The sequence below is a fragment of the Bos mutus genome, chromosome 18, assembly GCF_027580195.1.
Source record: "Bos mutus isolate GX-2022 chromosome 18, NWIPB_WYAK_1.1, whole genome shotgun sequence".
Classification (NCBI taxonomy): domain Eukaryota; kingdom Metazoa; phylum Chordata; class Mammalia; order Artiodactyla; family Bovidae; genus Bos; species Bos mutus.
In genome coordinates, this window is record NC_091634.1 from 11,505,408 (window position 1) to 11,529,535 (window position 24,128).

A 24,128-nucleotide genomic window follows, 5' to 3' on the forward strand; every position below is an offset into this window, starting at 1 on the left:
GATATTTCTCCCGGCAATCTTGATTCCAGCTTGTGCTTCTTCCAGCCCAGCGTTTCTCATGATGTACTCTGCATAGAAATTAAATATGCAGGGTGACAATATACAGCCTTGACGTACTCCTTTTCCTACTTGGAACCAGTCTGTTGTTCCATGTCCAGTTCTAACTGTTGCTTCCTGACCTGCGTATAGGTTTCTCAAGAGACAGGTCAGGTGGTCTGGTATTCCCATCTCTTGAAGAATTTTCCACAGTTTATAGTGATCCACACAAAGGCTTTGGCATAGTCAATAAAGCAGAAATAGATGTTTTTCTGGAACTCTCTTGCTTTTTCAATGATCCAGCAGATGTTGACAATTTGATCTCTGATTCCTCTGCCCTTTCTAAAACCAGCTTGAACATCTGGAATTTCACGGTTCATGTATTGCTGAAACCTGACTTGGAGAATTTTAAGCATTACTTTACTAGCGTGTGAGATGAGTGCAATTGTGCTGTAGTTTGAGCATTCTTTGGCATAGCCTTTCTTTGGGATTGGAATGAAAACTGACCTTTTCCAGTCCTGTGGCTACTGCTGAGTTTTCCAAATTTGCTGGCATATTGAGTGCAGCACTTTCACAGCATCATCTTTCAGGATTTTAAATAGCTCAACTGGAATTCCATCACCTCCACTAGCTTTGTTCACAGTGATGCTTTCTAAGGCCCACTTGACTTTGCATTCCAGGATGTCTGGCTCTAGGTCAGTGATCACACCATCGTGATTATCTGGGTCGTGAAGATCTTTTTTGTACAGTTCTTCTGTGTATTCTTGCCACCTCTTCTTCATATCTTCTGCTTCTGTTAGGTCCATACTATTTCTGTCCTTTATCGAGCCCATCTTTGCATGAATTGTTCCCTTGGTATCTCTGATTTTCTTGAAGAGATCCCTGGTCTTTCCCATTCTGTTGTTTTCCTCTATTTCTTTGCATTGATCGCTAAGGAAGGCTTTCTTATCTCTCCTTGCTATTCTTTGGAACTCTGCATTCAGATGCTTATATTGTTCCTTTTCTCCTTTGCTTTTCACTTCTCTTCTTTTCATAGCTATTTGTAAGGGCTCCTCAGCCATTTTGCTTTTTTGCATTTCTTTTCCATGGGGATGGTCTTGATCCCTGTCTCCTGTACAATGCCACGAACCTCCGTCCATAGTTTATCACACACTCTATCAGATCTAGTCCCTTAAATCTATTTCTCTCTTCCACTGTATGATCATAAGGGATTTGATTTAGGTCATACCTGAATGGTCTAGTGGTTTTCCCTACTTTCTTCAATTTCAGTCTGAATTTGGCAATAAGGAGTTCATGATCTGAGCCACGGTCAGCTCCCTGTCTTGTTTTTGCTGACTGTATAGACCTTCTCCATCTTTGGCTGCAAAGAATATAATCAATCTGATTTCGGTGTTGACCATCTGGTGATGTCCATGTGTAGAGTCTTCTCTTGTGTTGTTGGAAGAGGGTGTTTTCTATGACCAATGCGTTCTCTTGGCAAAACTCTATTAGCCTTCACCCTGCTTCATTCTGTACTCCAAGGCCAAATTTGCCTGTTACTCCAGGTGTTTCTAGACTTCCTACTTTTGCATTCCTGTCCCCTATAATTAAAAGGACATCTTTTTTGTGTGTTAGTTCTAAAAGGTCTTGGAGGTCTTCATAGAACCATTCAACTTCATCTTCTTCAGTGTTACTGGTTGGGGCATAGGCTTGGTTTACCATGATATTGAATGGTTTGCCTTGGAAATGAACAGAGATCATTCTGTCGTTTTTGAGATTGCATCCAAGTACTGCATTTTGGACTCTTTTGTTGACCATGATGGCTACTCCATTTCTTCTAAGGGACTCCTGCCCACAGTAGTAGATATAATGATCATCTAAGTTAAATTCACCCATTCCAGTCTATCTTAGTTTGCTGATTCCTAGAATGTTGACATTCATTCTTGCCATCTCCTGTTTGACCACTTCCAATTTGCCTTGATTCATGGACCTAATATTCCAGATTCCTATGCAATATTGCTCTTTACAGCATTGGACCTTGCTTCCATCACCAGTCACATCCACAACTGGGTGTTGTTTTTGCTTTGGCTCCATCCCTTCATTCTTTCTGGAGTTATTTCTCCACTGATCTCCAGTAGCATATTGGGCACCTACTGACCTGGGGAGTTCCTCTTTCAGTATCCTATCATTTTGCCTTGAGCGGCAGCTGTGCAGGCACAGGAGGGCCAAGAGGAGCTATTCCATTTACAAGGTCAGGAGGGACGACTGTGAGGAGATACGCCTCGTCCAAGTTAAGGAGCAATGGCTGCACTTTGCTGGAGCAGCCGTGAAGAGATATCCCACGTCCAAGGTAAGAGAAACCCAAGTAAGATGGTAGGTGTTGAGAGAGGGCATCAGAGGGCAGACACACTGAAACCACGATCACAGAAAACTAGCCAATCTGATCACATGAACCACAGCATTGTCTAACTCAATGAAACTAAGCCATGCCTTGTGAGGCCACCCAAGACAGATGGGTCATGGTGAAGAGGTCTGACAGAATGTGGTTCACTGGAGAAAATGAAAGTGGCCCAGTCATGTCCAACTCTTTGCGACTCCATGGACTGTCCATGGAATTCTCTAGGCCAGAATACTGGAGTGGGTAGCCTTTCCCTTCTCCAGGGGATCTTCCCGACCCAGGAATCGAACCAGGGTCTCCTGCATTGCAGGTGGATTCTTTACCAATTGAGCTATCAGGGGTCACTGGAGAAGGGAATGGCAAACCACTTCAGTATTGTTGCCTTGAGAACCCCATGAACAGTATAAAATTAGGTTTATGAATAGTTATTTTTGGAATATCCTAGTTACACAAGACAGGGATTTCCACCTTCAACTACAAAAGAATACATAAAAGGATGTGGCAGTATGGTGGGGATAGTGAGCTGAAGGCAACATGGGCATCCCTCCCTGAGACCAAGTGAATACATAACACACAGGGGATGTATACCATGGAATATCATGCACTAGTTAGAAGCAGCTGGTTAGCTGTACACATCACATGCACATGGATGGATCATAAAAACACTGTGCTGATTATTTTTAATAATAAACAATGTCACTTGCATAAGTTAAAAACATCATGCATATAAAACACTGCACATCTTGCCAAGAACACACGCAGACTAAAAGAGATATGCATGTGCCATCTGAAATGAGCACCTGTGGGACAGTTAGGGAATAAAAGTGGGGAACTGGGGATTACTGGAAATTAATAAAATGCTGTAGGTAGTACAAAGTTCTTAAGACTTTGAACTCAAAGACAGACCAAGGTTGGAATCTTTACCTCTCCACTGACTAGCTGTGTGATCTTGTGCCTCTTATTGAACTCACTCATAAAACATATTAAAAATATATCTCATAGACTCATTATTAAGATTATTAGCATAAAGTGCCAGGCAAGTGCTAAGCTCTCCAAAATGTTGCCCCCCTGCCCCCCCATCTCTCTCTCTCCACTATCTAAAAGATCAAGGTCAATCTCTTTAGCTGGCATTCAAGCCTCCCACACACAGGCCACCCTTCATCCCTTAGACGGGCCCCAAACAACCTTTCCAATTTTGTCTAGTACTGCTCCCCTGCACAGCAGTCCAGATAGAGGTCACTTCTGCCACACTTTTCTGACCAGAATACCTGACACAAAGGATGCGTAACCCAGAAATCTGCAGCAAACCAAGAAGCCAAGACCAGCAGAAAAGATGGGACATGGAAAGGGGGAATGAAGGCAGACAAAGGATCAAAGGAGTTTGACCGAGCAGGGGACAGGGCACACACCTGCCTGGAATGCAAAACCACAGGCCCCAGCAATCTGAGTACAAGCACAGACACAACCAGAAAAGACTGGAATAAAATCCTCAAGGAAAAAGGGTTGAAGTAGTGGTCAGAGGAGACACCATTCCTACAAGAGAAACCACACTGAGAAAGAGGAGCAAATTAATGGAACGGAAACTTGCAGGGAGACAGAGGATGAGCAGCAGAGAGAGCACAATTGGGAGTGGCAGAAAAATGAGAAGTTGGGCACAAAGTCTGGGGCAGGAAGGAGACTATCTGAGAGGCTCAAAGACAGAAAAGGGGACAGGGCGGGATACATAGAGAAAAGGGGACAACACAGAGGATGGGGGTGGGGAAACCGTGAGATGGGTCTAATAGGCTACAATTACAGAATGGAGGCCAGCGAATGGGGTGAAATCCGGGAGGAAGATGAACACAGAGGGTGGAAAAGGTTAAAAAGAAAAATCACAGAAGTATCTCGGGAACCAAAGACGGGGATAGGAGGGGAAGAGGGACAGACTATGAGGGGATGAGGCATGTGGAGAAAGGGTTTCGAAAATCAGCAGGATGAACAGGCAAAGAGAGAGACTCCAGAGAAGGAAAACGTCAAATTTAGGGAAATCAGCATGAACACAGCCAATAAGAGACACAAGGAAAGGGCCACAACGTTAGAAGGTGGGACCCGGGAGGGAAACAAGGATATCTATCACAGGTTGGGGAACATAAGAGAAATGTAGATTGAGTTCGGGGAGTGGGAGAGAAGCGAAAAAACACACGCCACGTAGTGAAAAGCCAAGTCCTGGCCACCAAATGCTCCAGAGGCGGGGCGGTGCAGCTCAGGCCGGAGGACGAGACTGCGCATGCGCCGATGCGTCCAGATCAACGTTCCCGGGAGGCCCGGCCAGGCGGCCGTTCCTGGGGGCGGGGCCAGCTTTGTACTGGAAGTGGTACTCGACGCCCCATTGGCCACCTCTCCCAAAAGGGGAAGAACAATTTGGGAAGGCAAATCACAAGGAGAAGGGATAAATGCGAGACTCAACTCGACGCGCTATTGGCTGGATTGATAGTCCCGCGCGAGGAGAAGCGGACCGGAGGTAAAGGGGCGGGCTGTCAGTGCAAGATCTTGAACCGCATTGGTCGGTCTCCTCAGCGCCGCTTGAAGTTCATTGGTCCTTTCGAGAAGGGGCGGGAAAAGTGGTGCGAGCGCAGCCGTTCCTCACGCCACTGCCTCACAGCCTCCTTTCGCCTCCTCCAGATTGACTCTTAACTCTACTCCAGGCTGTGGTAACTCCGGACTGACGAGACGAACACCATCCCCCCCCTCCATGTCTCTTCCCCTCCCTCTCCTGCTCTGGACTCCCCGCCCCAGGCATCCCCTCGCCTCCCTACTCGCGCTCCTCGCGCCCCCTTTGCCCTTCCCCCGCCCCGCGGACCCTGGGTGCGCTCCCCGAGCCCCGCCCCCTCCCTGAGACCCTGGAGCGGGGCGGGGCAGCGGACCCAGCGTTTGGGGGGACAGCTCCAGAATGGGGTGCGCGCGAGAAACAGCTGAATGGGGCGGTGGGGCGGTGGAGCGGGAGGCTCGAGACTACTTGTTGGGAGTCGGTGAAGGCGCGTGATGGCCGGGTTTGCCTTAGTTTGGAAGGAGTGTGGGTGCAAGAGAGGAATTTGGGCCGTGGGCGGGGGGTGGTCTTTGTGCCTAGATCAGGGCCTGGCACGTGGAAGGGGCTCAGTAAGCCTTTGCTGAGGAAATGAAAATAATTCTTGAAAGTGGGACAAGGGATTCTTGAGAATGATATATTTACTGGGGTGCAAGGGGGTCTGATTAAAAGGGCTGCAGGGAGAGGTTGAATTGCACGGCACACATGAGGGTTAAGGATTGAAAGGGGAACATGAAAGCATGTGTGGGAATTGGGTAACTGCAGGAGGGAAAGATGATAATTGCGGAAGAGGATGCCAGGAAAATCGTGGGAATGGAGTGGTGATGAAAAGGGGAGTGTAAGAACTGTTGCAGGGGGCATGCGAGTGCCTGAGTGTGCCCCAAACTGGTATATGTGCTTGGGAAGGTACAGATGAGCAGAGAATAATGTTTGGATCGAAAGATACATAAGAAAGGAAAGAGGAGAGAGGTTCTTGGAGAGGAGGATACCCTAGGAAGGGTGAAGAAGGGAGAGAGCCAGGGGAGAATCAAGGGTGACAGCTGAGTCCCAGGATGGGCAAACTGGGAAAACCCTTCTGTTGTGGTCTCCCAGAGGCAAGAAGGACAGTCAGGACAGGACCCACGTGGCCACCCTGACCCTCCACTCCTGCCCCTAGATCCATGGACCCCAGTGAAATGCCTGCTGTCCACCACTGCCCTTCAGACTCTGCCACAGGGGGTGAAACCAGAGCCCCCCAGGGCATGGAACTTATCCCCAGGAGAGCTGTCAGTCGCTCTCCAACCTGTGCCCGTTGCCGCAACCACGGTGTCACTGCCCACCTCAAGGGCCACAAGCGCTTGTGCCTCTTTCAGGCATGCGAGTGTCACAAATGTGTCCTCATCTTGTGAGTATGAGATCCAGAGAAGGGAGAGGATGGGCCTCATCTAAAAGGTGGCTGACTTGACTTTTGACTCACAACTCCCCCTCTTTAGGGAGCGCCGAAGGGTCATGGCTGCCCAGGTGGCCTTGCGTAGGCAGCAGGAGGCGCAGCTAAAGAGGCACCTAACCCAGGGACTCATTAGAGGGGCAGCTCCTCCCAGAGCTCCCAGCCGTGTCAAGAAGGGAGTCACTCGACCAGGGGTCCACTGTAAGTGTCACTGGCTGTGGCCAGAGGAATTTAGGCAGGAAAAGCTTAAGTAGGGAGAAGAGCCCCACTCTTGCCACTGAATTGATATATGATCTTGGGCAAGGAGTTTCTGTTCTCTGGGCCTCTCCCTGCCCAATGTAAAATGTGATTAAGTGTTGGAAGGATGTAATGAGATCAGGGGGTAGAAATGGGACAGAGGGAGATAAAAATTCAATTTTGGGCTAGAGTGGAGGCACTCAGGAGAAAGAGCTTCCCAAAGCTCTCCCTGGTCCCTCACAGCTGGAAAGGAGAACATAGCTCCCCAGCCTCAGATTCCCCATCATGTTGTTCCACTGGCACTGACACCTCCTGGAAAGGTAAGGAAGGCCTGTGCCAGTCCCAGTGGCACAAGGTCCCCTTGGGCCCTGAGGGAGTGACTCCTGTCCTAGCCCCTGCCCAGATCCCTTCCTTTGTGCCCACAATACCTGGGTTCTAGGTCCAGCCCTGACTTGCTATGTAATCTTGGGCAAATCACTTCTATTCCATGGGCAAAATGATGGGGTGGGATTTTGCAGCCCTTCAAGCTCTGAAGTTTTGGGGCCCCAGTTCTATCCTGGAACATTCCTTCTCCAGCCTTAAACTTGACTTCAACCCGTGCTCCCTGCCATTGCAGGAGAACTCTCGGGGCCCTCTGCTGCTCAGTCGTCCCCCAGAAGCCTTGCCTTTGCCCTGGACTCCAATGCCTCCAGGCCCTTGGGCCTCTGGGCATTGGCTGCCTCCAGGCCTTTCCATGCCAACCCCAGTGGTGTGCCGCTTGCTGTGCCAAGAACCTGCTATCCCACTGCATCCTTTCCCTGGTAAGATGAATTCAACGTTAATTCAACAGATATTTGAATGACTGTGTACCACTGTGTCAGAAAGAGAAGAGCGAAAGGATACAGGGTAGGAAAAGGCAAGACAGAAGCCGTGACCTCTGAACACTATATACTTTGCATTCTCTTTTCCTCATTAGGTTTTGACCCTGGCACCACCCTCCGGCTGCCCACTCATGGGCCTCTCCCAACCTGCACAGGATCTCACCCAATACTGACAGCTCCTCTTTCTGGAGAATCCCAAGGGCCTTCTACCCTGCCCCGCACGTGAGTAGGGAGAAAAAGACATGTGTTTGTAATGTGCCTAACCCTGTGCTGGACACCATAGTAGATGATGAAGAAAAAGACTTAAGACTATTGTGTGAGGCAGAGCTCTCCTAACTGGCTAGCTATGAATCTTTGTACAAGTATCTTTACTTCTCTGAGCCTGTCTCCTATTAGTAAATCAAAGACAGTACTATCTTTTGGTAATACTAAGAATTAGCAATAATATATTGAATACACTTAGCACAAGCCTTGGCCTTAAACAAATAGTGGCTATTAAATCTGCTTAAACAGATAGGGTTGAACTGCCTACTGACGTGAGGGGTCGGGGGACATGATGGTAAGAACTTCAGAGGCCTAGGAGAGAGGCCAGAGGCCATTAGACAAAGTTTCCTAAAGGTTGGCTAAGCTCCTCAAGTTCCATGGGGATTAAGGAACTGGGAGGGAAGAAAATCAGACACTGGTAGGGCAGGAACAATCATTCAAATCCCTCTAGGTGTTTTGTCCATTGTTTTTTAAAGTGACACCAATTGTTTCCCATAATCCTTACAGTAGCTCTGGGAGTAAGAAGCTGTAAAACGTTTCCATTTTACAGAAAACAAAGCAGGGCAAACAGAAGGAGGGACTTGCCCAAAGCCACAAAACCTAAGACCACAGGCACTCAGAATCCCAGATCAGAACACAGCAAAATCCTGTTCCTCTTTTCATGTATACATGTCTGTCAATGAGTTAATCACCCTGGCATCTTTTTTCCTTATTTCCAGATGCTCAACTCTGATACTCCAGCCCTGTGGCACCCCAGACCCTCTTCTGCTACAGCCACAGGTCCTGAAAAAGAAGTGGGATCCAGGACCCTGGGAGGAAGTTCAGCTTGGGGAAGGGAAGAGTAGGGAATAATGAAGTAACCGGGGACAGGGAGCCTCTGGTGGGTGGGCAGAAGTAGGGATTCCCAGTCTGCATCTCTCCTTTGCAGGCCCCCGGACCCTCTCGCCTGACCTGGACCTCTGCGTCCTCAGAGTGGCAGCTGCAGCGGGAGGCAGCTGAGGCTCTTGTGGGACTGAAAGATTCATCTCAGGCTCCCCGCCTGACTCCTGGCCCCGCCAATCCTGCTTGGATCTCCCTGCTCCATCCTTGTGGCCCACCAGGTAACCTGTTCTCTAAAAGGAAAGGATGGGAAAGGCATGACTGAGAAACAGAGGTGCTGGAACAAGCAGGGACTAACCAAGGAGATCAGGAGGTCAGCAAGTTGAAGATCCCAGGCCCCACGCTTTTCAACCTAGCCCCTTAGATTACAGTTGAGAGTTATTCAGTGAATTTATTTTTGTGTGTGCTCAAAAGCAAATGTCCAGTGCCCTGATGTCAAGGAAAGTGAGGCCCTGAGAGAGGCCTGAGAGTATACAGCAAGTCAGTGGTAAAGCCTGGTCTCCTCACTCCAGCCCAGGGCTTCTCTGGACCCACAGTGCCTGCTGAAGTCTGGAGAGGGACTGAGGAGGTATCAAGAGTCTGGCCTGGACCCTTAATAATTGCTTTTAAACAGTTTCCTATTTGGCAACTTGCCTTTAAAGGCATCCTATTTGGAAAACCTGGATGCTTTCACAAAGTTAGTGATAAACTCGAAGAGAGCTACAAGAATCTTGAGGCGTGAGAAACACCTATGGGGAAAGGGAAGGCTGAGATTTATCCTGTCCAAAATGATGGGTTGGGCATGCAGTGCAGGTGAGGAAACTGGCCTGAAGGAACTGCTGAGAAAGAACCAGGTGAGTCTGGAAGGGCTTCTGATCATGGAGGTAAACAAGCAACCATACATGAAGGGGAACAAGGGAATATTTCTGAGCTAGGCAGGGATGTATTCAGAGACTCTGAGCTTTAGAAAGATAAGTATGGTGGCTGTGATGGAGGGGTTGGATGAGGCAATACTAGAAGTGGTAAAATCGGTGAGGAGGAAGTGTTTGCTATAATCCAGGTGAACAAAGATGGGCCTGGATATTAGATGGGGTAAAAAGGGAGGGTTTGCTGGGAGGGGAGATGGATGTAACCTGGTCTTGCCCTCTTGCTTCCTTCCTGTAGCTGCTGCTGGAGGAAGAGGATTCCAGCCTGTTGGGCCCTCTCTCCGGCCCAGCCCAGCCCCTTCCGTGGCTCTGCATATTGGGCGACTGGGATCCATTTCCCTCCTAAGCTAGAAGCCCAGAAGTGGAGACCCCTGGGGTAGGGGGCAGCAGCAGCCTGTAGGCATTGCACATTTGGTATTTTACTCACAGATTTCTGCATGGAATTTAATGTAGTACACGCTTCAGGCCCTTCTAAAGCTCTCAGGTGCTTTGTTAGCTTTTGGTTCCTTTTGTAGCATGGCTGTCTCCTTGGCCAAAGGTGGATATTCTCTTACCTTCCTTGGGTCCTGGGACCTTTTAAAATCCCCAACAAAAAGAAAGTGCAGTTTAAGCTAACCAGTATCTAAATAGATTTCTGCATGAGTTCATGTTCCAGGGTATTCATTTGACATGTGATTCTGTATATACCTATGCACTCATGTCTGCCTCCATGCATGTGAAAACAGAAGAGTATTTTCGTTTTGTGTCTTGGTTTGTGTGAGTAAGGAAGAAATAAACCAGTATTGTATTAAGCCACTGAGATGTGGGAGTTGTTTTTTTACCACAGCTTAACCTAGATAGCATATTAAAAGCAGAGACGTTACTTTGCCAACAGTGGTCCGTCTAGTCAAGGCCATGGGTTTTCCAGTGGTCATGTATGGATGTGAGAGTTGGACTGTGAAGAAAGCTGAGTGCTGAAGAATTGATGCTTTTGAACTATGGTGTTGGAGAAGACTCTTGAGAGTCGCCTGGACTGCAAGGAGATCCAACCAGTCCATCCTAAAGGAGATCAGTCCTGGGTGTTCATTGGAAGGACTGATGCTAAAGCTGAAACTCCAATACTTTGGCTACCTAATGCTAAGAGTTGACTCATTGGAAAAGACCCTGATGCTGGGAGGGATTGGGGGCAGGAGGAGAAGGGGACAACAGAGGATGAGATGGTTGGATGGCATCACCAACTTGATGGACATGAGTTTGGGTAAACTCCGGGAGTTGGTGATGGACAGGGAGGCCTGGCGTGCTGTGATTCATGGGGTTGCAAAGAGTTGGACATGACTGAGCGACTGAACTGAACTGAACCTAGTCTATCCTAAGGGACAGAAAGGACTTGTTCACTTCAGTCCTCAAAATGAAAGTCACTTACTCAGTAACTACCACAAGTAACTACAAACTTGGATTTCTTTGTATGGCCAGGTAAGAAAGAGTGGTAGGGAAACACAGTAGTTGATTCACTGATTGAATAATTAAGTGACTGCTCTGTGCCAAGCATAGACAGTTTCCAGCTGTTCAGAGGGGCACAGGTTGAAATACCTACAGGGCCAAACAGATCATATAAATGAGTAAAGAAGGCCAGAGGAGCCCTGGCAAACTGAGAATGCATGCCCCACCTAAGGGGGCAGCTTCCTTTTAGCCCTAGTGAATTGTTGCCAGGCAGGAATGTGGGCTCAGTACTGCCATATCTTCTGATTTTTTAAGAGAAGCTGGAAAACTAGATTTCTGTTTTACATTTCTTAATTTTCAAATGCTGGCTCAGTTTTTCTTTGAATCCTGTGCTGTGCTTAAATCCTATGTAGGTCAAACAAAGCATACCTTCAGGCCAGCTTTGGTCAATGGAATGCCAATTTAAATGCTCATCTGTTGTTTAGCTGCTATATCGTGTCTGACTCTTTGTGACCCCATGGACTCTAGCTTGCCAGGCTCCTCTGTCCATGGGATTTTCCCCGACAAGAATACTGGAGTGGGTTGCCATTTCTTTCTCCAGGGGATCTTCCCAACCACAGGATCAAACCCACGTCTCCTGCATTGCAGGCAGATTCTTTACTGCTGAGCCACCAGGGAAGCCCCAATGCTAATCTAACATAATATTTTTATAATGGGGAGACTGAGACCAATCAGAACAGGAATAATCAAATTAGTCTTTATAAAAGGTTTTTCCTAAACTTGGGAGGTTCATGTATCTAAGATTTGAAGGACCTATAAAAGCATGGTGACAATTATCATTTATTGAGTACTCACTGTATGCAATTCCCACATATCCTCACAGCAACGCTGTAAGCTATGCATGATTACTCTGATTTTACAAACAAAGGAACAAGCTTAAAGAGAGAAAATGACTTGTCCAAGTATTTTAGGAAAAATTTGTAGGCAAATACTGAAGAAAGGTTCCTTTTCCTTGCCAGGCCCAAATCAATTGTGCTTAGTTGCTCAGTCGTGTCCAACTCTTTGTGACCCCCATGTAAGCCGCTAGGCTCCTCTGTCCATGGGGATTCTCCAGGCAGGAATACTAGAGTGGGTTGCCATGCCCTCCTCCATGGGAACTTCCCAACCCAGGAATCAAACCTGGGTCTCCTGCATTGCAGGTGGATAAATCAATTAATAGATAATTTTTATAATACAGAGAGTGAAAAATTCAGGAGACAGACAGACATCCCAAGGGTTTTTCAAAAAGTCTTTGCTTTTGCATTCAAGATAGCAGTAAGTAGTAATATCTTACTCACATTTGTTTCTTAGTCCTCTGCTGTCAAGTTTTTCTTCTTGAACTGTTCCAAGTACGTGGTGACCTGTTGAGCTATTCCAAAGATACGAAGATTTGGAGACCCCCATCCCCATTCCCACTCTTAAAAGGGCCAAACAGAAAGTTCATGCCTGGGAGGATGATTCTGCCTGGGCACTGATTCTATTTCCTAATGTTACCTACACACCTCTTTTTATTCAAGATAATTGATGGTGATGGCATCCAATTACAACTTGCTGTTTTCCAGTTTGGGGTCTTGAGAAGACGAGTTGCTTCTAATTCTAACAGATTACAGAGCAACAAATCTCTAACACTTCTCAGGACTAGGACTCAGTGCAGGATAACCAAAGGATAACCTAAGTCGGTTTACACCTTCCTTCCCTGACCTTGTTTTAACTTAGATGTATGATTGCCCCTTAACAGACCTGCCTAAGCCTTGTGCCATGCTCTCTCAGTGACAGAGAGCCAAGCTCTACAATCATGGGGGAGGGAAGCATTGCAACATGCTAAGACCCTGCTATTCAGGGCTGACCAAAGGTCCCCAGTACACCAAGCTCACACAGCTGGGAACAGTAAAAGAGAAAGTATAATTTGAGGTTAAAGGATGACATGAGAAAAGGGAGGGGGAAAAAGAAAGTGATGAAGACTGGAGAAAGGAGCTGGGGGCAGGCCACTCCTCATGGACCCATTTCTCTGCAGCCCATCTCCCCTTCTTGTCAGACTTAGCAGGACCTTTTACAATCCTGGCTAGATCTAGTTTGTCTGTCAAATTGTCAGGGCGCCCCCATTGCTTCCCCAACCACTTCCCCAGGGAGAGAGGTGGAGGCTCTGCAGAACTCAGGTGTGGGGAAAAAGGCCGGTTTACAGATTGTTCATGCTCCTACATGGCTGAAGCATCCTTCACTTGCAGTTGTGAGGAGCCAATGGGCTCTTGGCCTCTGACAAGCCTTTGGAGATTAAAGCTAATAGACTGTAAGCACTGTCTCGTATGTCACTCCCTTTCCTAGCACCCATTACCAGGTGAGGAAAGGTGTTGCCCAGGTCCAACAGGGTACTGAGTAAATCATCCCTCTTCTAAGCTTCCTTCATGTATCATCCTCATTCGTGTTCTGCAGAAATCAATGAGTTTCCAGATTTGAAGCATCATCCTGCTCCTCTCCAAAGAGACACCCACTTCAGGAGCTCCTTTTACATTCTGCCCTTTGGGAATCCACACTCTCTTTCACTCAGTCCTGTGTGAACCTGGTCCCCTCCAGACTATGCTCCTTGACCAATGTAGCACCATCATACCACCTACCCCCATCCAGTTCTCTACTCAAACCCTCACTGCCTGATCCACGAGACCTCATCCTGCATCCCTGTCACATTGTGTAGCTGGCTCTGCAGCCGCCAGCGTATATTCACATAGACAATTCTATAACCCATGCCCTACATAGACCCTCATCCTTTTCATCTGACTTAATATCTCTAATAAGCCCCTTAGATAGACTTCCTTACATTCCTCAGGGGCCCTTGGCCCCTAGTTTACAAGCCTGATCACCTGGGCCTGTCCAGCCACGTTCTCCCCTCTAACAGAGCCTGCATGCAACTCCTCTCTGGCCACTCAGCATAAATGACTAAACACGCTGTTTTGATTCCTTAGGAATTTTTTTTTTCCCCTAAAAAGTCCATGTACTGTAACATGGCTTCATCACAACATGAACAACTTCCCACCCTCAAACCATTTTTTAAGAGTTTTTTTCTTTCAAGCAGTTTTGAGGTTCATAGCAAAATTGAGCAGAAAGTAAGAGCTCCCATATCCCCTCGCTCCCCAAAGCCTCCCCTCCTATCAGCATCACACATCAGAGTAGTACATTTGTTAGAATTGCTGTCTACGCTGACACATTGTAGTTTACATTTAGGATTCATATTTCAATATTTTCTCCTCGCAGCAAGTCAGCAACTTCATCAAACCGCAGGTGTGTCCTCTGTGTTCTTGGACTTTAGTCGGATTAACCTAGATAATGCATGTAACACTGTACATGTTTACCTGTTTCTTGCACAGAGTAGGCACACAAAAAACATTTGCCGATAGAATTAGTATTGTGTGCACTTTGTCTGAAGAGGGGCTTCCCAGGTAAAGAATCTGCCTGCATTGCAGGAGGCCTGGGTTTGATCCCTGGGTTGGGAAGATCCCCTGGAGGAGGGCATGGCAACCTACTCCCCTATTCTTGGCTGGAGAATCCCCATGGGCAGAAGAGCCTGGTGGGATACAGTGCATGGGGTCACAAAGAGTCTGACAGGACTGAGTGACTAAGCACACACACATGTCCGAAGAGACTCGGGCTTTAGGAAGCAGAGCTGAACTTCGAAGGTCCCGCCTCTGCTTCCCTGTTCCTGCCCTTTTCTGCTCCCCGCCTCCAGGGCCTCATTCACACTCCGCTCTCCAGGGCCACGGTGAAGCAATTTCCGCCCTTAGAAGGGTGGGGCTTCCGTCTCCTGCTCTCGCGAGTACTGCTGGTCGAGAAAGGGCGGGCTGGCTGCCTTTCTTCCGTGTCCTTCCTCTGGGCTCCTGGTCACAGTTCCGCCCTTACTAGCCCCACCTTCGGCCAGAAAAGCCACTTCCACTCGGAAAAAGGGGTCGTCCCGCTGGAGGCGCCGGTCTATTTCCTGCCCAGCCAGTTTCCCCGTAACTTCCGCCAGGAGATACAGCCTCCGCCGCTATTCGTTCCATTCCACGATTGATGCAAACGAAACTAGATTCCCTCCTGCTCGAGATTAGAGCTCCTCACTCTATCTCGCTGCAGGAGAAAGAAGAGCGAGGAGGAAAAAAGCTTCCACCCTCCCACCAAACCCGCCCATGTCCGCGGAGGTGAAGCCGCCTTTGCCCTGAGAGAGGTGGAGCCAGCTTTTTTGTAAACCCGTTCTCGCGAGCTCTAGGAACTCTCGCGATAACTGACGCCCGACTTGTGCGCCCGGGAAACCCCGTTGCTCCCTTTCCCCTGGCTGGCAGCGCGGAGGCCGCACGGTAAGAAGAGTGCTCCGGAACGACCCGGGCGCGCGGAGTCGGGGCTCGGTTTCCGAGCCCGAGGCACGTGCCTGGGAGCTCCGGGGCACCCGCGTGGGGCCGTCCCGCCCCCTAGAGCCGCGGCCACGTGCGAGCGGCAGGTCTGGACATGTCTGACCCGCGCGCTCCGGAAACCGCGGCTGGGCCAGGTGGACACCCGGGAAAGCGCGGGTGGCGTGGAGGGCAGAATCAGGGGTTTGCTACATACAGCGTCTTCACAAACGGGGTCAGGCAGTGTTAATGCGCCCCAAAGAGACCGTGGTCATCGGTAAGCTCTGTAAGACCCTCAGGCGCCGGGGCCTCTAAAGCGGGGAATTGCAAGTAGGGCCTTCGGAAAGTAAGGGGAGTGCGGCGGTTCCGTCGCCGTGGGGCTGGGCCCCGACCGTTGGCAGTCTTCTCCATCCATCCTGTGTTCTCATGCTCGATCTTGCCCGCAGATGCCTGGAGTTACTGTAAAAGATGTCAACCAGCAGGAGTTCGTCAGAGCTCTGGCAGCCTTCCTCAAAAAGTGAGTGTGGGGACTGGGTGGGGGTCGAGTGGGTGGGGGCTCTGGTCTTGCCCGACGCCTCTGGGCCCTCGGGCTTTCTTTTTCTGGCTGGGGGAGCTTGTTGGAGGTTAGTGTGGAGTCCACTCTTTGTACATGAGGCCTGGGTTGTGTTTGAGTTTCAGTATTTTTCCTGTTGTGGGGCACATTGGGCTCCTAGTGATGTATAGTTGTGCTGACGGAAGGGAATTGGGATGGAGTTTGTGGAGGCTCCTGAATTGTGCCTTTCTGGCTGTCCTGGTCCCAGGTCCGGGAAGCTGAAAGTCCCTGAATGGGTGGACACCGTCAAGCTGGCCAAGCATAAAGAACTTGCTCCCTACGATGAGAACTGGTTCTACACACGAGCTGGTGAGGAACTGGGGCCTTTGGATGGGGCGTGGAGGGCGGGGTGTCCCCTTTGTGAGGTCTTACTTTTCCCCCAGAAATTCCGAGAGAAATATTTGACTGTCATTGCGTGCTTTGTGTGATGTAGGGTAATTTTGTGTTGTGATATTTGTTCATTTGTAAGCAATTTTACGTGAGGACCCTTGCTTTCCTCGGAGCCTCAAGGGAATCCCAGGGACAATGAATAAAGTGTTCATCTTTTGCCTAGAAGTAGTTCGTTTTCTAGAGAGTCGTTGTGCTTTCAGTGTTTGTTTCCTGTTTTCATTCAGGTCATCACACTAGCCTGTCTCCTCTTTAACAAGATGTTCATAACAAAGGGGTTGGAAATGTGACCCAGTTATTCTAAATCTTGACAAGTCTCAAGTGCTCAGAAAACGTTATGGTCACCCTGTACCACCTCCTTCTCTTAGCCTTTTATTAATCCTTCAGTAAGGACTGACTTAAGTATAGCCCCTGACTGCACAGTGTTAGTACTGTCTTGTCTATCTTTTTAATGATTGAAGTTTCTCCTGTGTCCCCCATGAAGCTTATCTTGGGAGTGGGGGATGGGATTCAGCCCTGGATTGTTCCAAGGCAGCAGCCTCTGCACAGGCCTTCACTATGGCCTCCCAGCCTCTCCACTCCCAAGCCTTCCTCCTCTGTGAAGTGGGTTCTGTCCTGACCACAGCTTGTCTCCATGTGGGAAGCAGAGTTTAGAAGTTGACAAAACTCCAGCATGACTTTGAGAAGAGCTGGCCTTGGTCAAGTTGCCCAGTACCTCAGAACATGAAGTGTTTGTAGTCTGAGCCCTGATGACTGTGAGGTGAGTGGGGTAGGTAGCTTATCCACCTACTCACTTCAGTGTTTTTAGAAAGAAAGATGGGGAGTGGGACAGCGTGGACAAGACCGCCACTGCCACCCCATCCATCCATCTTGGCAAGCAAGGTTTGTGTGGTCCTGACTGCTTTTTTGTGATGCCCAAAATTTGGAGAGAGAGTAGTTTTTCTCATTTCGTGGGTGAATATGCACGTGTTATATAATCTGTACCTAACAGAAACCTCACGTATAGGGACTCGTGGTAGCTGATTCACTGTTGATGTCAGAGTGGTCAAGACATGAGGTGTGTCTGCTCCTGAGACCACAACCCACTCGGCCTTGTCATCACTTGGAGTTGGTGGTGGGCAGCTGTCTTCCCTTGGCAACATTCTGTACTTTGAGTTTCTAGGTAGCGGGAGGTTGGGGGGTGGGGAAAGGCCGTGGGTAATACACACCTCGTTGAGCCTGCTGGTCATCTCTGCAGTTGCTGTGGCCCTTTCTGTCCATTGTGTACCTTCCCTAACATCTCACACTGGGTGTGTGCCCTCTGCCTGCCCTGCTGGTCTCCCTCTGGATTTCCAGAGCCCCCTTTTGACTGGACTTTCCCAGCTGGCCTAGTGGCACAGATAGCAGTTCTAGACCGAGGTTTGTCAGGGCACAGACATGGTTACTCGTTTACAGTCACAGCAGAGGCCAGGGTTGGAGCTATGACAGACTACTGTCTGGCCCTTAACAGGAAAAGTTTGCCAACCTCTATTGAAATCTGGAGTGCTCCCACTGAGTTTGTTCAGTTCATACTCCTTAGAGGAGAGTCATGCAAGATAACTTGTTTGCCCAGGAGGAGACTGAGGTACTGACAGATGAAGACCCTGGGAGGGTGTGGCAGGCTGATCTCAGGTGTAGATTACAGGGGCAGGGTAGGTGACAGGGCCTTCGTAAGGGTGGTCTGGAAGAGCTGCGGTTATCTGTAGGGATGAATCGCCTCCAGGCAGTGGTGTTGGGGCCAGTGTGTGAGGGATGAGGTGTGGAGATGAACCGTTTCAGGAGAGCAGGGACCTCTGAGGGGAGGAGCAGGGTCAGGGGAGACATTAAGGGCTTTGAATGGGGTACTACATCGTAACCTGGGTAGACACGAGTGCTCAGATGGGCCTGCTTGAGAGGGAGGTAAGGATACAGTGTGTGTCTGGCAGTGAGTGAGCCGCTGCTGGATGGGGCACCTGAATCCCTTCTCCCGCCACCCCATTTCTTCCCCACCCCCCCCCCCCCCAGTGCCATTCAGCGTGCAAAATCTTCGGTCCCTGCCTGTGGATTGAACCCAGGCTCTGGGCAGTGAGCACAGAGTCCTAACCCCTGGACTGCCAGAGAATTCCCACTGAATTGTAAGGTGGAGGCCAGTCCCAGTCTGAGCGGTTTCCTTTTCCCGCCTTAGGATTCAGTGGGTCAGGATGGAGCCATGAACGTGAAATTAACACGGGCTGTTGGTTTGCTAGGCTGTGAAGACTTGTTTGGTCTGCCGTTTGCCAAGTGGAGTATGACCTGCCCCCTCATCCACTTTGGGGCCCAACAAGACACCTAGCTGGGGTTTGGGGGTGCTGCGTGGTTCCTCCTACAGTTTGAGGCAGGAGTGACTCCTCATCTGGGTCTCCTAAAGGGAGCAGAAGGATGCCTTTGGAGGGGCTGAAGGAAAAGCCATTTGTGGCAGCACCTCGTTCACTGAGGCCATCATAAACACCATTGGGGTGGCCTGGATTTGTGCCCTTACAGCTCTCCTTCAGGAGGAGGGGCTGGGGCCTCGGCCTAGGTCTGAAGGGCTGAGGAGAGGAGGTAAAAGGGGTCAGCGTTTCTGTAGAACTCAATATTTTGACTGTTAATTCCAATTTGTGAAGTTAATACTCCTGCTCTCCCTTGTAACGGGTCAGAAAAATAACCTGCACAAACTGCTGTGATGGGGGGGGGACCTGGTACCTGCCACACCAGGTGGTCGGGGCAGGAGGCCATTGCCATGCCACTTGGCTTATGGGAGTTAGCTCCTCGACCAGGGGTTGAACCCAGGCCCTTGGCAGTGAGAAAGCAGGATCCTAACCGCTGGACCACCAGGGATGTCCCCCACACCTGCTAGTTGTAGTGGTGTTAAGTTGGGCTTTGTTGGGAGTTTGTTCTCTCCTTTTCGCTGCTGGGACTGGAGTACGTTGTCCCCATGAGTACCGTGCCACTGACCACTAGACATGGGTGGGCTGTGTCACAGCTGATGTGGAGCCATGTTGGGATTCAAACTCCAGCTATGAGGCACTCACCCCTTTCCGTGGTGAGATTGGGCTGAGTGCTGTCCTGCTTCGGCAAAATTCACGTCTAGTGTGCAGCCTCTTCTGGGTGTTGGTGAAATTGGGGGTGTTCATCTTAACCCTTCTGTGGGTTAACCCTCATGCCTTCCATAGCCCAAGTGGAGAGCGGGTCTCCACATGGAACCAGGGCATGGCCAGACAGGTGTCGGTGGCGGGGGAGGTGGCCACTGGGCATCTGCACTGGTCTTGAAGGCCATTTTTCCATGAGGTTACTCCCCTGGCAGAAAGGTTGAGGGAAGGGGGCATCTTATAAGAGGTGAGTCTTTTGATCCTGGCAGTGGGTAGGCTGCTTGATGCCTGGAAGAGGGTCAGAACCCTGGTATAGAGGATGGCATGACTTCCCTGGTAGCTCAGACAGTAAAGCATCTGCCCACAATGCGGGAGACCTATGTTCAATCCCTGGATTGGGAAGATCCCCTGGAGAAGAAAATGTCAACCCACTCCAGTATTCTTACCTGGAAAATTCCATGGATGGAGGAGCCTGGTAGGCTACAGTCGATGGGATCGCAAAGAGTCGGACACGACTGAACGACTTCACTGGCATCTGTAGGCAGGTGGTCACAGTGCAAATCATGGGGACAGAGAGAACCAAGGAGAGTGATGTAAAGGGAGCAGGGCCAGAGGCAGTGATACCAGGGAGAGGCTGCTCAGTGGTCCTGGTGAAGTGGCCCGTGATAGGCCCCTGTAGCCTGTGTCCGCATCTGGAGGCGGGCCGACAATGGGCTGTGTGCAGGAACTGCCCTGGGAGGGGCAGCTGGAGGGGAGGAGGAGCCCACCCCAGCTCTTGACACAGGAGGGTCGTGGACATGGTCCAGTGCCCTGTGACTCTTGGCAGCAAGTCATTATTGAGAAAATAACTTCTGACTCATTTTCAGGACCTGGGAGAATCTTAACGTGCGGGGATCTGGAGTCTCTACCCTTGAGCTTTCATCCAAGTGGGGCCATGTGGTGGCCAGCATCTGGGCCCCAGCTCTTCAAACCTCAGTGGCTCCCTGAGGTAGAAAACCAGAAGCATCTGCAGGGCTGTCTGTCCCTCCAGAGCAGCCACACTATCAGGCTGGCTCCAGAGGCCATCTTAGTACTCACAGGAGAGAGCGTAAAAGCAGGTGGCACAGGGCCTGGCGTTCCAGTTGAACAGGAGAGATTTCCAAGGAGACTGGCGAGGGGACTTGCCCGAGCCAGTCTAGGGGTAGAAACCCCAGTCCACAGAGCAGGTTGACGTACCTTCCAGGTTGGGATTGTCCATGCCGTTAGGATGTCAGCACTGCTGCCATGGTGAACCCGAGCTCTTCAGGGCAGGCCTGGGACGGGGCAATCGGTAGGTCCTTTCTACAACTCTCCAGCCCTGCAGAGTTCCCAGACAGCTGGTTGTGGATGGCCATGGCTTAGACGTTTGCTGGGCTCTGTCTGTGAAACCTCAGGTGCGCCTCACCACTTGGCCAGGGTAGTCACAGCTAAGAAAGTCCCGAGGGCAGCAGGAAATGCCTGGTCACATGGCTGCGACAGTCCCTCCACTGCCGGTCCCCCCAGGCTCCTGAACTAGGGGCAGTGGAGCCTTGTGTGCGTTCTCCTGTTCTCCGTTTCCCCGACTGTAAGATGGTGAGACTCTGCTCCCTGTGGAATTCAGTGTGTGACTCTGAGCACGGCCTGTGCCTGAGAAAGGTTCTCAAGCCTCCCTTCCCTCCCACCCAGCTTCCACGGCACGGCACCTGTACCTCCGGGGTGGCGCTGGGGTTGGCTCCATGACCAAGATCTATGGGGGGCGCCAGAGGAACGGCGTCATGCCCAGCCACTTCAGCAGAGGCTCCAAGAGCGTGGCCCGGCGGGTCCTCCAAGCCCTGGAGGGGCTGAAAATGGTGGAAAAGGACCAAGACGGGTAAGCCAGCGAGGGGAAGCTGGGCACGTGAGGGTGCTTGGGGCCAGATCCCCAGTGGTGCCTTAATGGAGGACCATCCTCCTCTGCCCGTCAGTGAGGTGTCAGGTGTGTCCTGGCCCTCGGGCAGGCAGGGGGTTCAGAAGAGTGAGCAGCCGAGGGGCCTCGCTCCGACCTCTCTGGCTGACTACTCCAGGCTCCAGGAAGGTAATTTAGCGACTGTCTGCTTTCATTAGCCTGCTCGTTAACTTTTCCCAATTGATTTTTCGGGGCTTTTGATCTATTGCTTGCAGAAACGACACCCCATCAGCTCAGGATGAGGGGGGGTTCCCATTGCAGCCTCCAGCTTGTTAGAATGCAGCCGACTGGGGACCTGAGTGGGACTTGGCTGGCGTCATGAGGTCCTGCGGCCAGGCGCCTCCTTGGGAAGCCTGACTTGTGTCCAGGAGAGGCCTGGCCTGGGCCAGGGATGCTGGTGCGAGTCCGCGCTCACCTGGGCCTGTGTGACCCTTCTCTCCCACAGGGGCCGCAAACTGACGCCTCAGGGACAGAGAGATCTGGACAGAATCGCTGGACAGGTGAGTGGGGACTTCAGTCACCACCCAGGGGCCTCTGGAGCCTGGATTTTGACAGTTTCCTCCTCTGGAGGGTACAGCCAGGGAAGCAGGGGTGCAGGAGAAAGAACGTTTCTAACAGACTTCCCTTCATGGGGGCTGGGAGACAGGTTGGAATGCAGGGCCCTGGGTGAAGGGAGCCCCGGGCCTGGGTGCAGCCAGCTGGGTCTCTTCTGCAGGGCACGTTCCCTCACAGGGCACGTTCCCTCGCAGGCCAGTCTGTCTCCCCAGGTCAGCCTTCTAATTCTGACTGCAGGGTTTCTTCCTTACTCCTGATAAGGGGCATCAGGCAGGGTGCCCAGAACCTGGCCTCCGTGTGGAGGCCGACTGACTAGGCACCCTGGGCCAGTCTCCCTGTCTGGGGTAGTGCTCTCAGCCACCTCACAAGGTAGTGGCGAGGATTCCTAAGCTGCAGCAGCAGGAGCCCCGGGGCCTGGCATGAAGCTGTTGTTGGTTTTCTTCTTTGTGTGTTGTTGACTTAGGCCCCCTGGGAGCCTTGGACTGTGGAGTCCCTTAGTTTCTCAGTGGCAGACAAGAGTGGCATATTCAGCCATCTGGGAGCGGGAGGTGGTCTGGCAGGCGGTAGGGACAGTGCAGGGCCTGGCACCAGCAGCAGTGTGGATTGGGTTAATGGGCAGAGGTCAGAATCATACTACAGTGCTCTCGTGAGTCCCGATTTCTGCTTCTGTAAAAGGGGGAAGTGCCTGAGGCTGTGAGCCTCTGATGAGATCAATACATAGGAAACCACAAATCAGGAGGCCTGGTGCCCCCTGGTTAGTGGGGAGCTTCGGTGAAGTGCCCCAGCACAGGGCCACAGCTGATCATAACTATTTGTCTATCTTTCCCACAGGTGGCAGCTGCCAACAAGAAGCATTAGAACAAATGATGCTGGGTTAATAAATTGCCTCGTTCGTAACCCCGGTCTGGGTCTCCTGTTTTGGGGGGTGGGGCAGGAGGACGGAGTGCTTCCCTTCCCTTGTGAAAGAGGCGCCAGGGGCTTCCTGGATCGCTGTAGTACTCAGCAGCCCCAGAAGCCTGAGGCCTGGCTTCCAGATTCAAACGGGTTCTACCCCAAGTGGGCAAGGTGCTGGTGCGCGACCCAGGGCCTTTGCGTGTCCGCAGAGCAAGTCTCCAAAAAAAGAAACTGAAAGTTCAAGCAGTGGCCCTGCTGGAGCAAAGCAGGAGGGGCCCTGGGGCTCAAGTGCTGCTTCCCTGGAAGGAAGTGGGCAGGGGCAGCCGCCCTCACTCCGGGCAGTCCTTGTGTGCCTTCCGCCCAAGGTTTTGACCTCTGCCTCTGTGCACTTCCTTTCCCTGATCTACTTGGGATCCCTAGCCTGGGCCCTGCTATACCCCCTTCAACCAGGGGAAGCTGGAGCATGGACCCAGTTGGGACCAGGGTGCTAACTTCCTTCCCCAGGGGAGGGATGTAACACCTGCACAGAGGCTGTGGTCTGGGGCCCGCTCCGTGCCCTGCCCCCTCTGGGTCTCCGTGGTGATTGGCTCTTGGCACTGATGGGACCTTCCCTGGTAGCTCAGACGGTAAAGAATGCTTCCCTTGCAGAAGGGAATGGCTGCCCACTCCAGTATTACTGCCTGGACAATTCCATGGACAGAGGAACCTGGTAGGCTCCAGTCCATGGGGTCACAGAGTCAGACACTGAGCAGCTTTGAATCTTAGAGGGAGAAGCCTTACCACCCTAAGGACCAGGCCCACCTCCCAGCTGGGGAAAGCCAAAATGCTGAGGCTAACCTGTCTAGGCCACAACCCCTGAGGTTCCTCCACCCTAAGTTACCACTGAGATCAGACCTAGTGCCATGCCTGACTTCTGGACTCTGAGTGACATGGGGTTGAGTTCCACTACTGCCCCTAATTGCTACGATCCTGAGCAGCTTACCCTCAGCCTGCTCTTGTTTGTAAAGCTACTTATTCCTGCCTGAGGGATTCTGGGAGAGTCCCTGTCGGCTCAAAGCTGCATACCTGGTGTACCGAGATGTTCAAAGTGAAAATACCAGACCACAGAGTCATAGACCTTTGGTACTACTGCCCCCCAGCTCAAAGTTGTCAGGGCTGGAAGTTACTGATGTGAACACTAGACTACAGCCTACCAGTGTGTTTCTACCCAAGTACTCCAGTCACTCAGTAGTGTCCGAAACCTTGTGACCCCACGGACTGCAGCACTCCAGGCTTCCCTGTCCATCACAACTCCTGG

General features: G+C 50.9%; 2 protein-coding genes across 2 annotated transcripts; both read left to right on the plus strand.

Annotated features, from left to right (window-relative positions):
* Positions 1-6,136: 6,136 nt before the first annotated feature.
* Positions 6,137-9,898, plus strand: DMRTC2 (DMRT like family C2). Its single transcript, XM_005908992.3, has 8 exons — positions 6,137-6,360; positions 6,449-6,603; positions 6,883-6,959; positions 7,259-7,439; positions 7,595-7,721; positions 8,483-8,543; positions 8,692-8,863; positions 9,786-9,898. Exons 1-8 carry the CDS (start codon positions 6,137-6,139, stop codon positions 9,896-9,898), a joined length of 1,110 nt encoding a protein of 369 aa, XP_005909054.1.
* Positions 9,899-15,490: 5,592 nt separating this feature from the next.
* RPS19 (ribosomal protein S19) lies at positions 15,491-22,834 on the plus strand. The gene is made up of 6 exons (XM_005911732.3): positions 15,491-15,515; positions 15,804-15,874; positions 16,158-16,258; positions 21,124-21,307; positions 21,828-21,882; positions 22,769-22,834. The coding sequence occupies exons 2-6, from the start codon at positions 15,804-15,806 to the stop codon at positions 22,793-22,795; spliced, it is 438 nt and encodes a 145-aa protein (XP_005911794.2). The 5' UTR covers positions 15,491-15,515; the 3' UTR covers positions 22,796-22,834.
* The last annotated feature ends 1,294 nt before the right edge of the window (positions 22,835-24,128 follow it).